Source organism: Oncorhynchus kisutch, linkage group LG25 (genome assembly GCF_002021735.2).
Source record: "Oncorhynchus kisutch isolate 150728-3 linkage group LG25, Okis_V2, whole genome shotgun sequence".
NCBI classification, from domain to species: Eukaryota; Metazoa; Chordata; class Actinopteri; order Salmoniformes; family Salmonidae; genus Oncorhynchus; species Oncorhynchus kisutch.
In genome coordinates this window covers 8,297,774-8,323,100 of record NC_034198.2, presented here as the reverse complement: position 1 = coordinate 8,323,100, position 25,327 = coordinate 8,297,774, and the positions used below count along the sequence as shown (strand labels likewise).

The 25,327-nt window shown below is 44.7% G+C and overlaps 1 protein-coding gene across 2 annotated transcripts; it reads right to left on the bottom strand.

Moving 5' to 3' along the window:
• Nucleotides 1-6,529: 6,529 nt before the first annotated feature.
• LOC109870523 (disintegrin and metalloproteinase domain-containing protein 8) lies at nucleotides 6,530-19,981 on the bottom strand. 2 transcript variants are annotated; one of them, XM_020461053.2, is made up of 23 exons: nucleotides 19,817-19,981; nucleotides 19,402-19,508; nucleotides 19,213-19,286; nucleotides 19,048-19,126; nucleotides 18,845-18,921; nucleotides 18,255-18,453; nucleotides 18,030-18,095; nucleotides 17,246-17,308; nucleotides 16,829-16,998; nucleotides 16,376-16,600; nucleotides 14,053-14,230; nucleotides 12,284-12,373; nucleotides 11,490-11,685; nucleotides 11,093-11,195; nucleotides 10,735-10,900; nucleotides 10,554-10,634; nucleotides 10,376-10,460; nucleotides 10,117-10,237; nucleotides 9,818-9,992; nucleotides 8,056-8,103; nucleotides 7,881-7,931; nucleotides 7,679-7,750; nucleotides 6,530-7,511 (listed from the first exon to the last, which is right to left on the bottom strand). In XM_020461053.2, exons 1-23 carry the CDS (start codon nucleotides 19,860-19,862, stop codon nucleotides 7,449-7,451), a joined length of 2,535 nt encoding a protein of 844 aa, XP_020316642.1. In that variant the 5' UTR covers nucleotides 19,863-19,981; the 3' UTR covers nucleotides 6,530-7,448. The 2 variants fall into 2 exon arrangements, with proteins under 2 accessions (XP_020316642.1, XP_020316643.1); XM_020461054.2 differs by having other exon boundaries at nucleotides 6,530-7,508; nucleotides 19,817-19,950.
• Between the last annotated feature and the right edge of the window lie 5,346 nt (nucleotides 19,982-25,327).

The following is a 25,327-nucleotide window of genomic DNA, read 5'->3' as shown; positions in this document are numbered from 1 at the left end:
AAATTGAGGTCTTGGCTGATTTCTTTTGATTTTCCCATGATGTCAAGCAAAGAGGCACTGAGTTTGAAGGTAGGCCTTGAAACACATCCACAGGTACATCTCCAATTGACTCAAATTATGTCATTTAGCCTATCAGAAGCTTCTAAAGCCATTACATAATTTTCTGGAATTTTCCAAGCTGTTTAAAGTCACAGTCAACTTAGTGTATGTTCTGATCCACTGGAATCCACTGTAAATAATTTTGGGAAAAATGACTTGTGTCATGCACAAAGTAGATGTCCTAACTGACTTGCCAAAACTATAGTTTGTTAACAAGAGTGGAGTGGAGTGGTTGAAAAATGAGTTTTAATGACTCCAATCTAAGTGTATGTAAACTTCCGACTTCAATTGTATGGACGAGCGATGTCAGAGCGGAATGAACTAAGATACAGTAGAATAGAATAGAAAAACAGTATTTCCATATGAGATGAGTAATGCAAGATATGTAAACAAACAAAGTGACGAGTGTTCCATTCCTTAAAGTGGCCAGTGATTCCCATAGGCAGCAGCCTCTGATGTGCTAGTGATGGCTGTTTAACAGTCTAATGTCCTTGAGATAGAAGCTGTTTTTCAGTTTCTCGGTCCCAGCTTTGATGCACCTGTACTGACCTCGGGATGATAGCGGAGAGAACAGGCAGTGGCTCAGTTGGTTGATGTCCTTGATTACCCTTTTGGCCTTCCTGTGACATTGGGTGCTGTAGAGTGAGTAGTTTTATTTTGTTTACCTTTATTTAACTAGGCAAGTCAGTTAAGAACAAATGATTATTTTCAATGACGGCCTAGGAACAGTGGGTTAATTGCCTTGTTCAGTGGCAAAAATGTCATTTTTACCTTGTCGGATTCGATCTTGCAATCTTCCGGTTACTAGTCCAACGCTCTAACCACTACACTACCTGCCGCCCCATTTTGCATTGGGCAGACCGCACCACCCTCTGGAGAGCCTTGCGGTTGCGGGTTGTGCAGTTGCCGTACCAGGCAGTTGTGATACAGCCCGACAGCATGCTTTCAATTGTGCATCTGGAAAACTTTGTGAGTGTTTTAGGTGACAAGCCCAATTTTTTTTGCCTCCTGAGGTTGAAGAGGCGCTATTGCGCCTTCTTCACCACATTATCTGTGTGGGTGGTCCATTTCAGTTTGTCAGTGATGTGTATTCCAAGGAACTTGAAGCTTTCCAACCTTTTCCACTGCGGTCCTGCCAGTGTAGATAGGGGGTGCACCCTCTGCTGTTTCCTGAAGTCCACGATCATCTCCTTTGTTTTGTTGACGTTGAGTGAGGTTGTTTTCCAGGCACCACACTCCCAAAGCCCTCACCTCCTTCCCGTAGACTGTCTCGTCAACGTTGGAATCAAGTACTGTTGTGTCGTCTGCAAACTTGATTAATGAGTTGGAGACGTGCTTGGCCACGCAGTCATGGGTGAACAGGGAGTACATGAGGGGGCTGAGCACACACCCTTGTGGGGCCCCAGTGTTAAGGATCAGCGGAGTGGAGGTTGTGTTTCCTACCTTCACCACCAGGGGCCGGCCATCAGGAAGTCCCCTGGTACCTTGGAGGGTACTATGAGTCCTATATCGACATAACCTGAATGGTCGCTCAGCAAGGAAGAAGCCACCGCTCCAAAACCGCCATGAAAATAAAAAAGCCAGACTACTGTTTGCAACTGCACATTATATTTTGTTTTACCTTTATTTAACCATGCAAGTCAGTTAAGAACAAATTCTTATTTTCAATGACGGCCTAGGAACAGTGGGTTAACTGCCTGTTCAGGGGCAGAATGACAGATTTGTACCTTGTCAGCTCAGGGGTTTGAACTTGCAACTTTCCGGTTGCTAGTCCAATGCTCTAACCACTAGGCTACCCTGCCGCCCCGGGGACAAAGATCGTACTTTTTGGAGAAATGTCCACTGGTCTGATGAAACAAAAATAGAACTGTTTGGCCATAATGACCATTGCTATGTTTGGAGGAAAAAGGGGAACGCTTGCAAGCCAAAGAACACCATCCCAACTGTGAAGCACAGGGGTGGCAGCAACATGTTTGTGGGGGTGCTTTGCTGCAGGAGGGACTGGTGGCATCACGAGGAATAAAATGATGTGGCTAAATTGAAGCAACATCTCAATGCTACCAAATACTAATTGAGTATGTAAACTTCTGACCCACTGGGAATGTGATGAAAGAAATAAAAGCTGAAATAAATCAAATCAAATGTATTTATATAGCCCTTCTTAGATCAGCTGATATCTCAAATAATTTACATAAACCCAGCCTAAACCCCAAACGGCAAGCAATGCATGTGTAGAATCACTCTACTATTATTCTGACATTTCACATTCTTAAAATAAAGTCGTGATCCTAACTGACCTAAGACACGATTAAATGTCAGGAATTGTGAAAAACTGAGCTTAAATGTATTTGGCTGAGGTGTATGTAAACATTCTACTTCAACTGCATCTGTAAGAAAGAAACATTAGCCCTTGAACAGAAGATGTAAACAAAGAGTCTCCAAACTAGACAGTTCAGTCCATTTAATCTGGAGGTTGGCTAAAACATGGATGAAAGGAGGTTAAGTAGTCCTCCAGGTGAGCAGGTTGAGTTCGTGCCAGCATAGGCCGTTCTTCAGTCGCAACCGTTTGTGGCTCTGGCCCTTGGGGAGCTCAAAGTGGCTCGGGCTCAGGTGGTGATAGGAGTAGAGGAGGTCCATCAGGTGGTGTATCTGGCCTCTATGTCCGTTTTGTGGGCATTTGTATTATTTGAGGGGCAGGGACTTTTCTGAGGTGGCTGGTGTGCCAGCGTGATCCATTTCTCAGCATGAAGGTGGCGAGCCCCAGTTGTCGACTGACCTGCAAGACCGCTGAGGCCGTCTGGCTCAGACCCAGTCTGACACTTGGATGATTGACTTCTTCACCCTGTGTGCCTTGTCGAAACCCATGTTTCATTGCTCTTTGGTGCCTGGTCACTGCCTGCTTTTCTGGGTGTGCCTAGTCGCCTAGAGACCCTGAGAGATGACTGCTCTGAGAGATGATGTTGCATCTGGAACCCTTTCGGATTGTTTGGCACTGAACTAAAAAAACGAAAGTATTTATCTAGTGAATATGTTGCAGGTACGCTCAGAGGATCGAGGTCTCTAGTGCCCAAAAGCCTGTATAACATGGACAACACCATTGAAGACTGATACATTGGGATCTCTGTACATCTCCATGGCTCAGGGGTGCCAGCAATTAAAAGTTAGAGTTAATTCTCCTTTTGAATGTAACTTTTTTGTTAACAATTTTTTTTTTTACATCCGCCCCCAAAAGTGGTCTCTACTGGTTTTGCTCTTGCTGCTGAAAGTCTTCAAGCAGCCTGGTTTAATCTGGGTCATCCTTGATCTCAGGCAAGGGAATCTTACAGGCTACCGGTCTGAGGTAAATTCTGATGTTTTCCCAGAAGTATTCAGCCAGGACTTGGCTACTGTCAGTATAGATAGCTTGAGGCAGCGAGCTGTTGTGCCAGGAGCAAGTTCGGAGTGACTGGTTCTGATCAGGCAGGAGGATGATGAATGGGAGTGGTACTGTCACCCCATAGAGCACCAAGTGGTGGTTCTGGAGTAGGGTGACTTGCCTGAATGGCAATTGGAGGAAGGAGGTATGGTTTGCCATCTGTCAGAAACACTGAAGATCTGACCCCCGTCACTGGAGGATAAGGTGGATTGGCCTTCACATCACAGAAAGGGGCCTCTTCACCAGGAGCCAGATTGAACTCAGGTGAGAGAGTGAGATGGATGTTTGGAGACAGATGTGGCCTTGGGAGTCCTGGGTACAGAGAGAAGCTACAGTCCCATAGACTCACTCTGATGAGTCACAGAAAGTGTGCAGTTCACATTCTACCATCTGGTTGTCTGCCCGTAGGGGCACATAGCATCAGGGCATGGTTATGTTGGAGAGGTCTGAGAACTCATTTTCCCATGTATGCCTTCTGTCCATTAGGAAGTCAGGCTGTATGGGGTCTTCCCAGCCCATCATGCTGAGCCAGAGGTCCTGTACAAGAACCTTTGCCTGGGTTGTGAAAGGGATTATGTAGCCTAAGGGATCATATTAGCTGGCCAGCATTGTGTAAATGACCCTCAGAGTAGGTTTATCTTCTCTTTGGACAGCTCGTTGTTTGTAGCCGAGGGTGTCTGGCTGACAGCTCTTGCGCAGTCCCAGAGTTGGTTCTTGTGCCATAGCTCACTGCTCTCAGACCTCGCTTCTGGAGGAAGGTATTCCACAAAAGAGGGTTTGTTACTGGCCCATTGCCTGAACTCGAAACCCCCCGACTAAGAGGCAGTAGTACAGCCTATCCGCCAATGACTTTCCCTCTGTCTCCGTGGGTAGACTTGAGACAGTTGTCCACATAGAAGGGTTGCACGACTCCTAAACATAAGTGTTGCCATCATGGAGCATGATTCTGGAGGGCATAGATGGCAAAGCAAGGACAGCACGTCGTTCCGAAGGGTTGGACCTGCCATTCATAGGTGCTGGGCTCTGCTTTTCAGTCCAAATCCCTCCAAATGAACCTGAGGAGTGGCTTGTCGGAGGGAAGAAGGCACACCTGGTGCAACATGCCTTTGACATGGCTGCTTATAGCCTCTGTGTGTTGCCCAAACCTGAGGAGCATTCAGAGCAGGGAAGGGCCAAGTGTTGGTCCTGGTAGGAGGCATTCGTTCAGGATCTGACTGATGTGCTGATAGGAGCAGTTGAACACTAGTCTGCATTTGCCGGTGTGTTGCTCAACAAGGTGGTGTAGCAGGAACCAGAATTCCAGGGATCCTTCCTCAGCATCAGGAGTGAGTTTGGTGACATAGCCTGAGGTTACCAGCTTTTAGATCTCCTGATGGTGGACTTCGGCCAGCCTCAGATTCCTTAGCAACCGACGCTCAGTGCCACAAATGGAAGGCATCACTGCTTGTTTTGTTGCATGAAGCTGTGGGCACTTGGGGGCCATGAGTAGAGGCTTTGCATATCTCTGGACCCCATCCACCAAGATTCTTGTGGTCTTTTCTTCCAGTAGATTCAAGGCAAACTGATCTTGTTTGGAACGTATGACTTCCTTTTCGTCTCGATGGAGGAATGTGTCCACTTGCCATAGCTTTTCTACATTCATCAGGAGTTCAGTGGCTGGGGAAACAATGGTAGAGAATAGGCATTGCTGGACGTCTGTGTGTGGCATCAGGCTTGCCGGGTACTGCACAACCCAACCAAGCTGGACAGTGACAGGGCCTCCCAGAGGGCCAATATGGACTGGATTGATGGGAACCAGCAGATGTGGATGGTAAGACCCTATGAGCAATAGAGGCTGTGCCCTGTGGATCTGTGGAAGCGGCAAGGCCTTCAGATGTGTTCCTCCTCTGAAGCATGTCAGGGGGAGGTGTGCTCGGGCTAGGCTGAGATTGCCTGTTGTGAAAGCATTTTGGACTTGATGCAACAGTCTCCTTCAGGGTATATGGTGAATGACGCAGAAGTTCCGCTTACTTGGCGTACATCTTGATGTATAGTTCAAAGGCTCAGTGCCTCTGGTTCACCCTCTACTGTAACCCACGGCAGTAGGCAGCAGCAGGGAGAATGGATCGTTCAGAGCTGTCATCAAGAATGTCTCCATCGCCTCCTCACCATGATGTAGGATGAGTGACCACTTTTAATGTCACTCGTGGTGAGCGGTTTGGGCGGTCAAGGTATAGGACCCCCGTCTCGGCTGTGTCGGTGCTGACCATAAGGACGTTCCTGTGCTCTTGCGGTATGACCTCATGTAGCACGGTGAGGTGTAACTCCTTGAAGGTGTTGCATGGGGGGGCACACCTCCAGGCCTTTAACTGAGACCAATAGCTGACCTTCTCCATCGAGAGCTGCTTAAACTCAGGAAAGGGGCATAGGAAGTGTTCTTCTCCTTCACAGTAAGGACTATAATTTAAGCCTAAGCTTGTTCTAGTTCGATTGTTGCTGCTTACCACACGAAGAGCTGTATAACTGGCTTGTTTGTCAAGTTCACTGGTCAGGAACATGTTGGTGGTACCCAGGCAACATGGTTATTTCCGGTTAACTTCCCTCGTTTTGGTAGTGTCATTGGGGTTATGGTATGGGCAGGCATAAGCTATCCTGAGGCCCATTGTCGTGCCATTCATCTAAACGACCCTGTTTTTTTCCAAGGTATCCTTGACCAACTGATGCATATCTGTATTCCCAGTCATGTGAAATCTATAGACTAGGACCTAATGAATTGATTTAAATTGACTGATTTCCTTATATGAACTGTAACTCAGTAAAATCTTTGAAATTGTTTCATGTTGCGTTTATATTTTATCCAAACAGATGACTAATTTCTGTATCACTTATCAATAGCTGTTGTCAAGTTGTAAATTTTAGTGCATGGAGAGAATAGTGTTATTTCCATCCACTTGGAACCGGTAGGTTTGCTAGACATTATTCATGGTTTCCTCGCATGTAAAAAGGTGGTGGAATTATTAGGGAATTAAGTCAAGGTCAGAATATGGCATATCTGTAGACACACCTTCATTTATTCAATGTCTACCCAAACTGAATAGGAGGTGAATAGCATGCTATTCTCCTGCTTAAGATCAAGGTCAGAATACACATAGAGAAAAGTGCAGAAAATTGAATTTACGTTCCATTTATGTGCTTAACTCGGGTCGGAATCTGTCCCTTAAAATCACCCAGAAAGACTCACAGCTGTAATCGCTGCAAAAGGTGATTCTAACATGTATTGACTCAGGAGGTTGAATACTTATCTAAATCAAGATATTCCACTTTGACATTAGATTTGTGTAGATCGTTGACAATAAATGACAATTAAATCCATTTATATCCCACTTTGTAACAACAACATGTGGAAAAAGTCAAGAGGTGTGAATACTTTCTGAAGGCACTGTACCTCTCACATGTACCATTCATTTGTAATATCTTGAAAAAAGAACTAACATCAATGTAATACTTATTTTTTTAAAGGCACACTGGCTTGAGATCATGAAACAGTAAATTAACATTCATAAGTACAAGAATTCCAAAGTAGAATTAGGCTCTCCCCCTTGTAAAAAGTGCAAACAGAGGCAACCTATAAAAACGAGTGAAACTGCTAGGTTCATGTCAAAGGGAATGGTCTACTGTAACATGTTTTCTTTTTTACATACAATAATTGAAGAAAGAAAAACACTGCATGAGAAATGCACCAGCAATCTGTTCCAGCATTTTCCAAACCACTTTTCCACAGTGGTTGAGAAGCACATTCTGAGACATCGCTATGTTGATGTTGAGTTTTCAAAGACATTCTCCACAGTTGATATTAGGCTCGGTCATTCAGGACCTCCTAGAGTCTGAAACAAGAACTGGGCTCATCAAAGGTCTGTCTTCCTATGAGTCAACATACTGCTACATGCAGTAGTCATCATTGACGTGGCATGGGGGGAGGCTTCAGTGCAATCTTGTGGCTTGCTCCACCTGAGGTCTGCTGAACACACAGGGATCAGTTAGACGGTCATCTTGAAACATGCCCTTCAATTCTGGTTTCATAAGGAATTACCAACAAAGTAATTTTTTTATTTTACTTTCGTGCTATGTCATGATTTCAGGAGACAAAAGACATGACTATAATAAGTGTGTTAAATGAACACTTACTTGTGGGTATTTAATGGGTACCATTGGTGCTGTGGCCTTGACTGGTGGCACTGGGACAACATGCTTGATTTTCTAACAGAACAATATACACCAATTGATAATGAGTTCATGATAAGACTGTGTAGAGACCATGTAGTTAATTGTTATACAGTTGTTATTAAATGTCAACATGTTATTAACTGTAATGGCTGAAATGACTTACCGGTGTGCTACTCAGAGTCGGCAAAGGCTTTGATGGAGGTAGGGGTTTAGTCTGATAAAAAAATTGAATAAAGAAAATGTTTGTACAAGTTTGGTACGTCAGTATACAGTACGTTTCTAAGATTCCTGAGTTTAGTAACATGATATGTTTCAGTATTTCAATTGACATAGCTCACCGGTTCAATGCAAGACTGTGGCAGCACTGCAGGCAAGCTCTTTGGTGGCTGGAAGACAAAATATTGTTCTCCGCTTAGTCTGCATTTATTTTCCTTTCCAAATATCCTTAGTTTACTCAAAACATACCCACATTACTTTAGGCAGGCTATCTCTATGAGTTCAGCAGCTGTTGAAATTCTTGTTGATATTATTATATATTACATAGGAACTACATACAGTTGAAGTTTACATAGACCTTAGCCAAATACATTTAAACTCAGTTTTCACAATTCCTGACATTTAATCCTAGTAAGGATTCCCTGTTTTAGGTAAGTTAGGATCACCACTTTATTTGAGTGAATTTCGGCCCATTCCTCCTGACAGACATGGTGTAACTGAGTCAGTTTTGTAGGCCTCCTTCCTCACACACGCTGTTTCAGTTCTACCCACCAATTTTCTATGGGATCAGGGCTTTGTGATGGCCACTCCAATACCTCGATTTTGTTGTCCTTAAGCCATTTTGCCACAACTTTGGAAGTATGCTTGGGGTCATTGTCCATTTGGAAGACCCATTTGCGACCAAGCTTTAACTTCCTGACTGATGTCTTGAGATGTTGCTTCAATATATCCAAATAATTTTCCTACCTCATGATGCCATCTATTTTGTGAAGTGCACCAGTCCCTCCTGCAGCAAAGCACCCCGACAACCTGATGCTGCCACCCCCGTGCTTCACGGTTGGGATGGTGTTCTTCAGCGTGCAAGCCTCCCCCTTTTTCCTCTAAAGATAATGATGGTCATTATGGCCAAATAGTTATATTTTTGTTTCATCAGATCAGAGGACATTTCTCCAAAAAGTACGATCTTTTGTTCCCATGTGCAGTTACAAACCGTAGTCTGGCTTTTTTATGGCGGTTTTGGAGCAGTGGCTTCATCCTTGCTGAGCGGCCTTTCAGGTTATGTCGATATAGGACTCGTTTTACTGTGGATATAGATACTTATGTACCTGTTTCCTCCAGCATCTTCACAAGGTCCTTTGCTGTTGTTCTGGGATTGATTTGCACTTTTCGCACCAAAGTAAGTTCATCTCTAGGAGACAGAACGCGTCTCTTTCCTGAGCGATATGACGGCTGCGTGGTCCCATGGTGTTTATACTTGCGTACTATTGTTTGTACAGATGAACGTGGTACCTTCAGGCATTTGGAAATTGCTCCCAAGGATGAACCCGACTTGTGGAATTCTACAATTTGTTTTCTGAGGTCTTGGCTGATTTCTTTTGATTTTCCCATGATGTCAAGCAAAGAGGCATTGAGTTTGAAGGTAGGCCTTGAAATACATCCACAGGTACACCTCCAATTGACTCAAATGATGTCAATTAGCCTATCAGAAGCTTCTAAAGTCATTACAAAATGTTCTGGAATTTTCCAAGCTGTTTAAAGGCACAGTCAATTTAGTGTAAGTAAATTCAACTGGAATTGTGATACAGTTAATTATAAGTGAAATAATCTGTCTGTAAACAATTGTTGGAACAATTCCTTTGTGTCATGCAAAGTAGATGTCCTAACCGACTTGCCAAAACTATAGTTCGTTAACAAGAAATTTGTGGAGTGGTTAAAAAAATAGTTTTAATGACTCCAACCTAAGTGTAATGTAAACTTCCGACTTCAACTGCATATGTATGTTATGTGTAACATGATACTACAAATGACTCCACATAATAGGCCTTTATCAATCTGCCTGGACTAGTGGTAATGTTGAGATAATGTTGTGGTAATGCAGCTCACCTGTGGAGGGGGCCTGGAAGGGACCACAGTGACAAACAGAGGGATGCAGGCTTGTGTTGCAGATGACTCCATGAAGGTGGGTTGGCTGATTTGCGGGGGCTTGCTAAGGGGATTACCCTTCCCACTCTGCTCCTGGAACATTGGGTTCAACTGGCCCGGAGTAGAGTGGACTTTCCTTCAAATACAGATCAATACATAACACATCAATTTGTTGATTGTGTACCAAATCATTTGAAATGACAACTGAAGAGGCATTCACAAAAAAATTAAAAATGATACATTGGCGGAAAAAAACTCACCTTTTGAAAATGTAGTTCTCTCTTTTGTCCTTCTTGCAGCACATCAGTCCTGCAACCAGGAAAGTGAGCAGCAACAAGACAGCTATTGCTGCAGAGACACCAGCTACCACCCCAAATTGGTCTGCAAAACCAAAACATTACTAATCATTAAAAGATGTCAATTTTTATCAACTGTTCAGGTTTACCTTTACAAAATGTAACACATGATATGAAATAAATAAACCACAATGCATGTCACAACAGAGTGAATGAGGCATACCTTGAGGCAAGTCTGAATACTTGACGTCACAGTAGGGTGGAGCCCAACCTGGGTTACAGTGGCACTGTCCCTTGTTGTTGCACACCTAACAAAAGAGAGCCATGATTGTGATGACAATGTTCAAACAATTCTAGCGGAAGTTTACTAACAACTCAAAATCAACAATCAATGCACTCACCCCATTGTTGTGGCATTTTGATGAACAGTCCTCCGTTTTACCATAGACTTTGACATCTTGGCATTTGTGATCATAGCAAACCTATGGAAACAAAGATGAATTGTTCACTTCATTTGCACACTCATATGAATTCCAATAAGGCCCTCTCAAGGGATGATTTGGAATTCAGAAACAGTCTTACCTCATTCATTCCACATTTGGTTCCTGTTGGGACCATGTCGAGGGCTCTTATCTTATCCTGGTCCACTGCTATGTTGCATGTTCCCCTCATTGTATAGGAGGCCTTCTGCCCAGTGATGGGATACTCATCCCCTCCCGAGCAAAATAGCGTTCCACATTTTATATTCCTAGGAGAAGAAAATAATATGACAATGTCTTTCTTAACAACACAAACCTACGGAAGTCTTGTAATAGTTGTTTTCTATTATTTGTAAATTGCCTTGGGAGGAACATTGTGTGATCATATTGTGAAGTGAAATGTCAGGAAATGGAAATGTCAAAACACAGGAAGTCAATGTGACAGATGGGAGTGGACATACTGTGGTGTGCAACGCACAAAGCCGTATTTGGTCCTTCCGCAGTGGGCACCTTCAATGCCACCCAGGTTTAGATTAAAGCAGGAATCCGTGCCTACTTGTGCCGCTAGAAGATAAGAGAGATGAGAGTTATGATTCTTGGTTCCACAGGATATGACAGGAATCCTTACTGCAGATTATCATCATTGCACAAATCACAATATGACGTTTAACTTGCACTAACTGAATGAGATTATATCTAGGTCTATTTTGTTTCTGGAAGGGTTCTGCTTTGTGTTAATGAAATAACATCATATGGTTATGGATGGTTGCGCTATGTCGTAACTAGTGTAGTGTAAATGAATAGATAATTGATAAGAAACATCATTGGCTATGTACTTAAAACAGTAAAGACAAGTACCTGGTCCCCATAGTCTCTTGCAGTGTTGCTGAAGTGTTGGGCATTGCCCATTGTAGCAGTACCCCTGACTATAGTTGCAAGGTTTCCCGTTCATTTTAAAGGTATCTTCTGGGCAATGCTCTGAAGTTCCAGTGCAATACTCTGCCAGGTCACAATCACTGGAAGCTGCTCTACACAAACTGGTTGCCTGTTTAAGCTGAAGGTTGAATGGAGAACAAATATTAAGAACCAGTCAGAACTATCAAAAAATGTGATGTTCCTTTTATCCATTCGGAAAATACAAATTTTCTTTAAAAATACGTTTTAGAATAGGTTGAGTAAGTAACTTCCTAACAGATTAATAACTAATACAGCTAACATAAATGTCTGCTAAAAGTCGGACACTACTACTACTACAGCAAAGAGTATGATTCTTGGTGGTTCATACAGTACAGATTTTATTTGATGACTGACTAGGCCCGCTTCTTACAGTCCCCTGTCTGTCATTTTGGAAGGAGGAAGGAAATGGACAGTACAGTACAGGGAAACACATTATTGCTAGCATCCCAACCCTGGTTTCTCAATCCACCCATCTGCTCTTTATGGAGCCAAACCCTACTTCTCTTATGGCTATGTTCTTTTTTTGTTACTGGTGGTTATTAGTTGCAGTTGGTTGGGTGTGTCTGTCTGAGTCGTGGTGAGCAGAGAGAGATCAGAGATGGACGTTACCAGCTGGTCTGAGTCATTCAATCATACGTTTAATAAAGCACCCAGATTTGAATATGGTTTTACATAAAGATCAAAAATGCACTTACTTGGCAGTTTTCGCAGCATGTTCCATGATCACAGCTGGATCCCTCAGTGAGGCGACAGGTTGTGGGGTCACAGCAGGGATTCTTACACTCCTGGGAGGGACAAAAGACACACCAGTCCGAGACAAAAGACAAAATAACTATTTCATCTTACCACTGTCAAATGAATTATTTATAAAAGTCAGTCACCCCAAAAAATTTCATTTACGGTGCAAAGCATTCGTGCATGTGTATATTTTGTCTCCCTTTCATATGCGTTTGAAAATGTTTGTCATCCTTATAACAAAGCCAAACCTTTGATTGAGTCAGAGGAATAGTGTAAGACAATATAATCAATGGCAGTGTACATACAGTACCAGTCAAACGTTTGGACACACCTACTCATTCAAGGGTTTTATATTTTTAGCCACATTTAGCCTTGATGACAGCTTTGCACAGTCTTGGCATTCTCTCAACCAGCTTCATGAGGAATGCTTTTCCAACAGTCTTGAAGGAGTTCCCACATATGCTGAGCACTTGTTGGCTGCTTTTCCTTCACTCTGAGGTCCAACTCATCCCAAACCATCTCAATTGGGTTGAGGTTGGGTGACTGCAGAGGTCAGGTCCTCTGATGCAGCACTCCATCACTCTCTTTAGTCAAATAGCCCTTACACAGCCTGGAGGTGTGTTGGGTCATTGTCCTGTTGAAAAACAAATGATAGTCCCACTAAGCACAAACCAGATGGGATGGCGCATGCTGCTGAGTGTTGTGGTAGCCATGCTGGTTAAGTGTGCCTGGAATTCTAAATAAAATCACAGACAGAGTCACTAGCAAAGCACCCCCACACCTCCTCCTCCATGCTTCACGGTGGGAACCACACATGGGGAGATAATTCGTTCACCTACTCTGCATCTCACAAAGACATGGAGGTTGGAACCAAAAATCTAAAATTTGGACCCATCAGACTAAAGGACAGATTTCAACCGGTCTAATGTCCATTGCTCGCGTTTCTTGGCCCAAGAAAATCTCTTCTTCTCATTGGTGTCCTTTAGTAGTGGTTTCTTTGAAGCAATTGGACCATGAAGGCCTGATTCACGCAGTCTCCTCTGAACAGTTTATGTTGAGATGTGTATGTTACTTGAACTCTGTGAAGCATTTATTTGGGCTGCAATCTGAGGTGGAGTTAACTCTAATGAACTTATCCTCTGCAGCAGAAGTAACTCTGGGTCTTCCTTTCCTGTGGCGGTCCTCATGAGAGCCAATTTCATCATAGCGCTTGATGGTTTTTGCAACTGCACTTGAAGAGTTCTTGACATTTTCTGGATTGATTAACCATCATGTCTTATAGTAATGATGGACTGTCGTTTATCTTTGCTTATTTGACTTGGTCGTTTACTAAATAGGACTATCTTTTGTATACCACCCCTACCTTGTCACAACACAACTGATTGTCTCAAACGCATTACGAAGGAAAGAGATTCTACAACTGAATTTTTAACAAGACACACTTGTTAATTGAAATGCATTCATGAAGCTGGTTGAGAGAATGCCAAGTGTGTGCAAAGCTGTGTTCAAGGCGAAGGGTGGCTACTTTGAAGAATCTCAAATCTCAAATATATTTTGATTTGTTTAACACTTTTTTGGTTACTACATGATTCCATGTGTTATTTCATTGTTTTGATGTCTTGACTATTATTCTACAATGTAGAAAATAGTACAAATAAAGAAAAACCCTGGAATGAGTAGGTGTGTCCAAACTTTTGACTGGTACTGTACATGGAGCCTGACTAACCTCCACAGTTCCACAGTCACACTCCTCTCCAGGGTCCAGAAAGGCATTGCCACAGGCAGGCCCCACATACAGCTTGTCAGAGCCGGGTGTGTCCTGCAGACAGCTGGGATTGGCTCTCTCCAGGAAGTCACTCAGCTGCTCCTGACTGCAGCCACTGAACAGCTCTGGGTACACTGACCTGAAGGTGTGGGAATGATAGCTCACTTTAGAATGACTAACATAATAACATAGGAAATGACTCAGTGTGTCAATGTGTCGCGGACCAGGATGTCTTGCTCCCAGGCAGACTAAATAACTTTTTTGCTCGCTTTGAGGACAATACAGTGCCACTGACACGGCCCGCTACCAAAACCTGCGGGCTCTCCTTCACTGCAGCCGACTTGAGTAAAACATTTAAACGTGTTAACCCTCGCAAGGCTGCAGGCCCAGACGGCATCCCCAGCTGCGTCCTCAGAGCATGCGCAGACCAGCTGGCTGGTGTGTTTACGGACATATTCAATCAATCCTTATCCCAGTCTGCTGTTCCCACATGCTTCAAGAGGGCCACCATTGTTCCTGTTCCCAAGAAAGCTAAGGTAACTGAGCTAAATGACTACCTCACTTCCGTCATCATGAAGTGCTTTGAGAGACTAGTCAAGGACCATATCACCTCCACCCTACCTAACACCCTTGACCCACTCCAATTTGCTTACCGCCCCAATAGGTCCACAGACGACGCAATCGCAACCACACTGCACACTGCCCTAACCCATCTGGACAAGAGGAATACCTATGTGAGAATGCTGTTCATTGACTACAGCTCAGCATTTAACACCATAGTACCCTCCAAACTCGTGATCAAGCTCGAGACCCTGGGTCTTGACCCCGCCCTGTGCAACTGGGTACTGGACTTCCTTACAGCCACCCCCAGGTGGTGAGGGTAGGTAACAACATCTCCACCCCGCTGATCCTCAACACTGGAGTGCGTTCTGTGCGTCCACAAGGGTGCGTTCTGAGCCCTCTCCTGTACTCCCTGTTCACCCACGACTGCGTGGCCATGCACGCTCCAACTCAATCATCAAGTTTGCGGACGACACTACAGTGGTAGGCTTGATTACCAACAACGACGAGACGGCCTACAGGGAGGAGGTGAGGGCCCTCGGAGTGTGGTGTCAGGAAAATAACCTCACACTCAACGTCAACAAAACAAAGGAGATGATTGTGGACTTCAGGAAACAGCAGAGGGAGCACCCCCCTATCCACATCGACGGGACAGTAGTGGAGAGGGTAGTAAGTTTTAAGTTCCTCGGCGTACACATCACAGACAAACTGAATTGGTCCACCCACACAGACAGCGTTGTGAAGAAGGCGCAGCAGTGCCTCTTCAACCTCAGGAGGCTGAAGAAATTCGGCTTGTCACCAAAAGCACTCACAAACTTCTACAGATGCACAATCGAGAGCATCCTGTCGGGCTGTATCACCGCCTGGTACGGCAACTGCTCCGCCCACAACCTTAAGGCTCTCCAGAGGGTAGTGAGGTCTGCACAACGCATCACCGGGGGCAAACTACCTGCCCTCCAGGACACCTACACCACCCGATGTCACAGGAAGGCCATAAAGATCATCAAGGATAACAACCACCCGAGCCACTGCCTGTTCACCCCGCTATCATCCAGAAGGCGAGGTCAGTACAGGTGCATCAAAGCAGGGACCGAGAGACTGAAAAACAGCTTCTATCTCAAGGCCATCAGACTGTTAAACAGCCACCATTAACATTGAGTGGCTGCTGCCAACATACAGACTCAACTCCAGCCTCTTTAATAATGGAAATTGATGGAAATTGATGTAAAAATGTATCACTAGCCACTTTAAACAATGCCACTTAATATAATGTTTACATACCCTACATTACTCATCTCATATGTATATGTATATACTGTACTCTATATCATCTACTGCATCTTGCCATCTTTATGTAATACATGTATCACCAGCCACTTTAAACAATGCCACTTAATATAATGTTTATATACCCTACATTACTCATCTCATATGTATATACTGTACTCTATACCATCTACTGCATCTTCCCTATGCCGTTCTGTACCATCACACATTCATATATCTTTATGTACATATTCTTTATCCCTTTACACTTGAGTGTATAAGGTAGTAGTTGTGGAATTGTTAGGTTACTCGTTGGTTATTACTGCATTGTCGGAACTAGAAGCACAAGCATTTCGCTGCACTCGCATTAACATCTGCTAACCATGTGTATGTAATAAATAAAATTTGATTTGATTTTGTGAGTAATTGTGTAATGTATGAGTGTTTTTGTCTTTACCTGAGCCGATCTGCCATGACACAGTTGTCGTTGTACAGCGATGTCCCACAGGTGCAGCCTGAAGTATCATGGGACATGCCCAGGTTGTGGCCCATCTCATGAGCAATGGTCGAGGCAATGCCAATTGGGTTTCTATTGTGGTCCTGGTTGACTGCACCTGAACTTCCAGTGCACATGGCAAGTTTATTTGCCAGTCCGACAGTATCGCCCAAGAAATCTTTACCACTGTTAAAAACAACAAAATGTTGGGGAAAAGCTGTAGAATTTGTCCATCGTTCTAAAAAACGAGACATTTGTCTATCGTTCTAATTTTATGCATTAAAAACAACATTTTATATTTACATTTTTTACAGTACATAATATCAAACAATAATGTCATGGGAGAATTGTGATTAATTTTTAATCCAGTTCCTTTCATCAACACAAAAAATTAAGATAAGGCTAATTACTCACGTGACAAACTGGGCATTGTCATGCTTTACCCTCTTTAGAAGGTCGTCTTGACGCCACTGGAGAAACCTATCCAGGGTGTTCTCAGGACTGGCTGTGACGTCAATGTGATCCCTGGTAGTCCACATCTCCAACCCCACCAGCATGACCCGGATGTTCAATGGCCGATACAACTAGGAAGCAGAGACGGCGATCTTTTCAATAACTCCTTCATGAATATAAGATACACGTACTAGAGCTAGGTGGGAAAACTCCTGGCCCTAAACTCGGATTATAAACAGTAAGCAATTCAATAAAGTGCCTATAACTAGAGCCTGGACCTGGTCAGGTAAATCTCCTGGCCCTAACTATGCTTATGCAGCCATTCACATACAAACATACAAAACGACACACAAGTAGATGACTTCCTTGAAAAGGTACCTTATCAACATGATTGGCAATTTCCAGCATCCGAGTTTTGGTTTCGCTTCCAAATATTTTGTACTGAAAAATATTTTAAAAATATATAAATTAAACATGCAACCATTTTACAGAGTTATAGTTACATATAAGGAAATCAGACAATTGAAATACATTCAGTAGTCTATGGTTTTCACATGACTGGGCAGCGGCACAGACATGGGTGGGGGCCTGGGAGGGCACAGGCCCACCCACTTGGGAGCCAAGCCCACCCACAAAAGGGCTTTATTACGGACAGAAATATTCCTCAGTTTCATCAGTTGTCCTGGTGACTGGTTTCAGACGATCCTGCAGGTGAAGAAGCTGGATGTGGAGGTCCTGGGCTGACGTGGTTACACATGGTCTGCTGTTGTGAGGCCGGTCGGATGTACTGCCAAATTCTCTAAAACAACGTTGGAGCGGTTTCTGGTAGAGAAATGAACCTTAAATTCTCTGGCATCAGTTCTGGTGGACATTCCTGCAGTCAGCGTGCCAACTGCACACTCCGTCAAAACTTGAGACATCTGTGGTATTGTGTTGTGTGACAAAACTACCCATTTTAGAGTGGCCTTTTATTATCCCCAGCACAAAGCGCACCTGTGTAATGATCGTGCTGTTTAAATCAGCTTCTTGATATGCCATGTGGATGGATTATCTTGGCAAAGGAGAAATGCTCACTAACAGGGATGTAAATCACTTTGTGCACAAAATTTGAGGGCAAATGGAACATTTCAAACTATAAAATCTATGTTGATACATAATATACCTCTGTGTAGTCAGCCACCAGATACATCTCCACAAATCTTTGAGGTCCAGTGATGGGTTTACTTTTCTAAAATAAAAAAAAATAAAAAAAGGGAGATAAGAAAACACTGGACTCACCTTACAAGATGAATACAACTAGTAGAAAACATGAACTCTGAACACTATCTTTGGATGTGTATTGTTGCAACTAAGTAACAAAAGGAAGCAGCAGTAAGTAACTGCATACCCAGCCTTTGGACTTGAAGAGGCCCGAGAGTCTGGGAGCCGGGCCCTGGTCGTGGTCATAGACCGTGCTGTCGTTGGAGTGACCACAGCTGGCCTTGTTGGTTCTGAGGTGCTCCTGCCTGTACAGAGCATGTTCCCCATCGGCAGAGTCTCCTAAAGGCTCAATCAAGTAGACCTTCTGCTCAGCCCTCACAAAGCCACTGGAAAGACACATCAGTGAGCGGTTTACTGAGTGTGGAATTACAAGGCACGGACAATCGGTTTCTCCCCAATTAAAATAGCATTGTTACTCCAATTATATGATATAGTATGAATAATCAACATCAAAGGCAGTAAGCTATTCAGTATAGCAACTCTAATCATTGTCTTGTAGGTGAAATGCCAGCAGAGGCTACATCATAAAAGACAGGTACATTTCTAAATGTCTAAGACCGCTTTCAAAAATAATTTCAACCACAAATGTCTATAGCAATGTTGAATTTCTCAAATGAGAAGTTTGATTTCCTGAGAAATCTATTGATTGCCAACTAGTTCAGAAAGTTCAGAAACTGCCAATAGAAAAAAGGGAAATATGCAGAAATACTCACTTACCTAATGCCAGAACAGATTCCAACACTAACAGATGAATCTTCAATGCCTTGAATATGACCATGATAATAGCAGTGGTCCTAAAGGAAGTTTAAATTAGTAAAAGTAGAGCTTCTCTTGAATTGAAACAAAACAAAGAGCTTCTCTTGAATGAAACAAAACAAAGTGACACAAATCTGGGCTATTATATTTAATGGCTCCGATACCTCATAATTTGGAAATGTTGTCACCCGCTTTCCATCTTCGGAATAGTTCGTTTCAGTGTAATGCCTCCCAATAAGTTGCCTATGAAAAGAACAATTATAAACAACTGCTACTAAACTTGCTACCAAAACACATCTAGTAATTAGTGGATGGTTAAAATAATGTACCTATTTTTGTCAAGATGAATTGTGTGGTTCTCTCCAGAAATGGTTAATACATATTGTAGCCCATCAGGATAAACCTATAGGTAAGATGTTGTTAGTTGTCTTTATTGGGGATTTGAAATACTGTATTTCTCTAATTTACAGGAACCACTGTTACATAGTTATAGAGAAAAAATAACGGGATGTAAGCACCTGGTTTGAGAAAATGTTTCTTTTGACCCGACCAGTCAGTCTCTGAGGTCGGACGACATCGTAGCGCTCCACGTGATCTAATGTCCGTGCGCCCTTGACCAGTACAACTAAAAGAACAGACATCCAGACCTATTATAACGTTTATCTATTTCTTATAGTAATTGCTATTAATTTAAAGTCTAGACATTGATCATACGACGAGCATCAAACGAGTTCTAAACATTGCAATGTTATATATGTCAAATTGCGTTATTATCCTAACAGATGCGCTAATTAGGTCCTTATAAATACAGTACTGTACAGCAAAATACACATTTTTGTATTTCATTCAATTGTTCATAATTAGCCCATTATTTTATATTTAAAAAACTTCAGATAGTACATATTAAACCATAATTATATATGTTAAACTTACCACAATAGATGATGCATAACAGGAATATATATAGAGTGTATCGCATGGCTGGAGCGTAATATCCCTGAGTTTCTCAAGTGTGCTGTATTGCACGGATACTGAACACAGACATTAAGCAGCTCTCTAAGGTACCAGTCCCGCCTCTCCGTTATGTAGCCTACGTTATCAGCAAAGGGCAGCCGTTGCGTGTAGCAATCATGACATCACATTTTACCGGAAAACCGGTCCAGATTATTAATACTGTTTACTGTTACCTAGGAATGTTTGAATTCTGGAAACAAAGATCACAAAGAGAATGCTTGGGGACATTTCATTTTTTTTTATTGAACAATTAAAACACAAAAACAATTTTCACAAGGTAAAAAACAAGTTACCCATATAGAGGTCCAGGTTTTCTTTAACTTCTTCTGAGAGAAATTCATACAGTTCATGATTATTTATTCCTATGCCCATGAAGGGGAAAACACCATATAGTCAAATCTATGGTGATAGTTTCTTGAATAAAACACTAAACAGCTTTATGTTTGACAGCTTCATGTTTTTGATGTGGAGAGGTATGTCGTCTTTGAAGTTGGTTTTTGATATGGGCATGAGTCTGAGAAATAAATACTTATAGAGTGGGTGACCATCATGAACACTCACATAAAACAGTGCTATGCAGCAGCCTTCTGACTTCTCTCTATAGCCATCCTCTCAAGGCGCTCTGTGTAGAACCCGTTGAAATCCAACCTATGGAATCAAGTTCAAATCAGTTTTTACTAGGATTGTAACTATAGCTAAGCCTATCCATTTAAGCAATTAACTAGGATCTATATGTCACGGTTCATGAATCCACTGCCCCTCTCTCTCTCTCTCTCTCTCTCTCTCTCTCTCTCTCTCTCTCTCTCTCTCTCTCTCTCTCTCTCTCTCTCTCTCTCTCTCTCTCTCTCTCTCTCTCTCTCTCTCTCTCTCTCTCTCTCTCTCTCTCTCTCTCTCTCTCTCTCTCTCTCTCTCTCTCTCTCTCGTTTGTGTGGGCGTGGTTCCCAATCTCGGCCTGATTGTCTGTGCCAGCTGGAATCACTTATCTTCCCTTTATATGTTCTGTAACCAGTGTTTCTTGTTGTCAGATCGTTGTTACTTCTCTGAGTTTGTGTCGTGTGTCCGTACTCATCTCTCACCGCCCTTGTGTGGATTATCTGCTGTGCTCCCTCCTACACATCCGGACACACTCCCCTGGATTTCTCAGCACGCTATCATCGGAAGATGCGCCCTAGTCCCTGGGTCGGATTCCGTCTGAGTACAGTCAGTCTGTCCTGTTGCTGCTGTAAACTGTATTCATTAAACCATCGTTGCTTGCATCTTGCATCCGCCTCTGTATTGTCACAGAACGATCTGACCAGACCATGGATGCAGCGAGTTCAACGAGTCTGACCGAATTCATTTCCCGCAGTATCACGAGAATGGATCAACAAGAGGAGAACATCTCCAGCACAGGTCAGGCAGTACAAGCCCTTGTGACGCAGGTGTCCCAGCTGACCCAACAATTACAACATCTGAGGGGTCTCGCTGCGCCACCTACACCGGCAGTTCAACCCGCCCCGCCAGAGCCGGATTCCCAGCTAGAGCCACGGCTACCGACACCAGAGGGTTATTCAGGTGATCCTGACTATTGCAGAGCTTTTCTTACGAGATGTTCCATGCAATTCTCGTTGCAGCCACGGACCTTCAACCGTGAACAGTCTAAGGTAGCATTCGTACTCACACTGCTATCAGGCAAAGCGGCTCTTTGGGGAACAGCGGTGTGGGCGAACCAGGACCCATGCTGCACCTCTTTCCAGACACTCTCCGAGGAGATGAGAAGGGTCTTCGATCGGGCCGTGGCGGGTAGGGAGGCGGCCAGACTACTCGCTGACCTTCGCCAAGGAGACCGTTCAGTATCGGAATACTCCATCCAATTCCGCACTCTGGCCGCAGAGTGTCAGTGGAACGAGGAGGCGCAGTGGGACATGTTCCTGCATGGGCTGGAGGACCGGATCCAGAAGGAGATTTATGTTCTGGACCTTCCCAGGAATTTAAATGGACTAGTGGAACTAGCCTTGAGGGTCGACGCTCGTCTGAGTCGTATTGGCCACCGAGCATGCCCTAACAGACCGTATAACAACACGGAGGGCTGGCATGCCAGCGGCGGGAACACGGCCAGTTCAGCCTCCGCTCACGAACCCATGCAGCTGGGGAGAGCTCGCCTCTCCCGGGAAGAGAGGGAGAGGCGGAGATCCCAAGGACTCTGTCTCTACTGTGGTAGAGCGGGCCACTTTATCCACTCCTGCCCGGTAAAAGATCAGGCCCGGTAGTAAGCATGAGGCTACTATCGGGTGGTGTCACCACAGAGAAGACCTCATCATCTACTCTCCTCTCGGTAAGACTAAGATGGGCCACCCACACGCACGACACCCAAGCCTTACTGGATTCAGGAGCAGAGGGTAATTTCATGGACTTCAAGCTCGCTCACAAACTCCAGATTCCTATCACCTCACTCTCGCACAAGATATCCGTCAACGCTCTCAATGGTCAAGAACTCCCTAACATTTCTCACACCACTGAACCTATCACACTCATCACTTCTGGCAATCACACTGAGACACTATCATTTCTACTCATGGACTCACCCCTTGCACCATTAGTTCTCGGCCACCCTTGGCTCACCCAACACAACCCCAGAGTTGACTGGGGTCATAACTCTATATCCATGTGGAGTAACAAGTGCCTTGAGTCCTGTTTGGTGTCTGCTTGTTCGTCTGTGTCTGATTCTGTGTTTCTAGAGGAGGCAGTGGATTTGTCTAACGTGCCCGTTGAATACCTCGACCTGAAGGAGGTGTTCAGTAAGTCCCGTGCTGCTTCTCTTCCTCCGCATCGTCCCTATGACTGTGCAATAGAATTATTGCCAGGTGAGTCTCCGCCTAAAGGCAAGTTATATTCACTCTCTGTTCCTGAGAGGGAGGCTATGGAGAGATACATCTCTGATTCTCTGGCATCTGGATTCATTCGTCCTTCCTCTTCTCCAGCGGGGGCCGGGTTCTTCTTTGTGGGGAAGAAGGACGGTTCTCTGCGTCCTTGCATTGATTACCGTGGGTTGAATAACATCACAGTGAAGAATACCTATCCCTTACCGTTGATGTCCTCAGCTTTTGAAAGGTTACAGGGAGCATCCGTGTTCACTAAGTTGGATTTACGGAATGCATATCATTTGGTTCGCATAAGGGGGGGGGACGAATGGAAGACCGCGTTTAACACCCCCAGAGGGCACTTCGAATATTTGGTCATGCCTTTTGGGCTATCCAACTCCCCAGCGGTTTTCCAGGCACTAGTCAATGACGTGCTGAGAGATATGATTGATCAGTTCATATATGTTTACCTGGATGACATACTGATTTTTTCTTCTTCTCTCCAGGAACACGTTCAGCACGTCAGACGAGTGCTTCAGAGGTTGTTGGAGAATGGACTTTTTGTCAAGGCGGAGAAATGCATTTTTCATGCACAATCCGTTCCATTCCTAGGTTACATCGTCTCGACTGAAGGTATTCGCATGGATCCTGACAAGGTTAAGGCTGTGGTGGATTGGCCAAGCCCAGATTCCCGTAAGGCCCTACAGAGGTTTCTGGGATTCGCCAATTTCTACCGGCGTTTCGTTCGCAACTTTAGCCAGATAGTCGCTCCTCTTACCGCCTTAACCTCCCCCAGAGTGACGTTCAGGTGGTCCGATACAGCCGAGGCTGCATTCACCAAACTCAAGAGCCGCTTTGTTTCGGCTCCCATCCTCATAGCTCCCGATCCCTCGCGTCAGTTCGTGGTGGAGGTGGACGCTTCAGAGGTGGGGGTAGGTGCGGTACTTTCCCAACGTTCCTCTTCTGACGACAAGATGCACCCTTGCGCGTTCCTTTCCCATCGGTTATCACCTGCGGAACGCAACTACGACATTGGCAACAGAGAGTTGTTGGCAGTGAAGTTAGCACTGGAGGAGTGGCGCCATTGGTTAGAGGGTTCGGGGGTACCTTTTATAGTTTGGACCGATCACAAGAATTTAGAATATATCAGAACCGCCAAGCGACTCAACTCCAGGCAGGCGCGGTGGGCACTCTTTTTCGGACGTTTTGACTTCTCTCTCTCGTATCGCCCGGGTTCCAAGAATGTCAAACCCGATTCCCTTTCTCGCATTTTTGACCATTCCGAACGCCCATCCACTCCCGAGTGCATCCTACCCGGGACCCTAGTGGTCTCCACACTCACATGGGAGGTTGAATCGAGGGTCAAAACGGCCTTAGAAGGGGTAACGCCTCCGCCCGGTTGCCCGCCTAATCGGTTGTTTGTGCCGGAGGGGTGTCGGTCCGATGTTATTCGGTGGGGACATTGCTCCAACGTAGCGTGTCATCCAGGAGTCAGCCGCACTAGCTTTTTGGTTAAGCAACGCTTTTGGTGGCCACTGATGGCTCGTGACATTCACAGTTTTGTCTTGGCTTGCTCGGTTTGTGCCACTGGGAAGACTTCTAATCGACCCCCAGATGGGTTACTCCAACCGCTGTCGGTCCCTTCGAGACCCTGGTCCCACATCGCGCTAGATTTTGTTACCGCCCTCCCGCCCTCCCAGGGCAAGACGGTTGTTTTGACCGTGGTGGACCGGTTCTCGAAGGCGGCTCATTTTATTCCCTTGCCTAAATTACCATCTGCCAAGGAGACAGCGGTAACTGTCGTGGATCACGTCTTTCGCTTACATGGCCTGCCGATGGACGTAGTTTCTGACAGGGGGCCCCAATTTGTGTCCAAGTTTTGGCAAGAGTTTTGTAGGTTACTGGGAGCGAGTGTCAGCCTGTCTTCAGGGTTTCATCCCCAGAGCAACGGTCAAACAGAGAGGGCCAACCAAGATTTGGAGAGAGTGTTGCGATGTTTGGTTTCTAAGAATCCCTCTTCCTGGAGTCAACAACTCTCTATGGTTGAGTACGCTCACAATTCGTTGCCAGTGGCAGCCACGGGTCTCTCTCCGTTTGAGTGTAGTTTAGGTTACCAGCCACCTATCTTTCCCAGTACGGAGTCCGAGGTCACTGTTCCCTCCGCTCACGCTTTCATCCAGAGGTGCCGTCACGCATGGAGCAGGGCCCGTGAGACTCTTCTCCGGGTGGGGGCGCGCACCAAGGCTAAGGCCGATCGCCACCGGTCGAAGCCTCCGGTATACGTCGTTGGCCAAAGAGTGTGGCTTTCTACTAAGAACATTCCACTCCGATCCGTTTCGAACAAGCTTGCCCCCAAATTTATCGGCCCGTTCAAAGTCACCAGGATCATTAGTCCGGTGGCGGTCCGGCTCAAGCTTCCTCCGGCGTATAGGAGAATTCATCCTACCTTTCATCTGTCTAAAATAAAACCTGTGTTTCAGGCACGCATTAACCCGCCGGTCCCGGTTCCCCCGCCGCCACGACTTGTTGATGGGGAACCCACCTTTTCTGTCAATCGTATTTTGGACTCTAGAAGGAGGGGACGCGGATT

Coding starts and splice junctions, on each gene's coding strand:
- LOC109870523 (XM_020461053.2), bottom strand. CDS start 19,862: ATGCGATACACTCTATATATATTCCTGTTATGCATCATCTATTGTG. Junction 19,287..19,401: donor GAAACATTTTCTCAAACCAG/GTGCTTACATCC, acceptor TCTTACCTATAG/GTTTATCCTGATGGGCTACA. Junction 18,922..19,047: donor CAACATTTCCAAATTATGAG/GTATCGGAGCCA, acceptor AACTTCCTTTAG/GACCACTGCTATTATCATGG.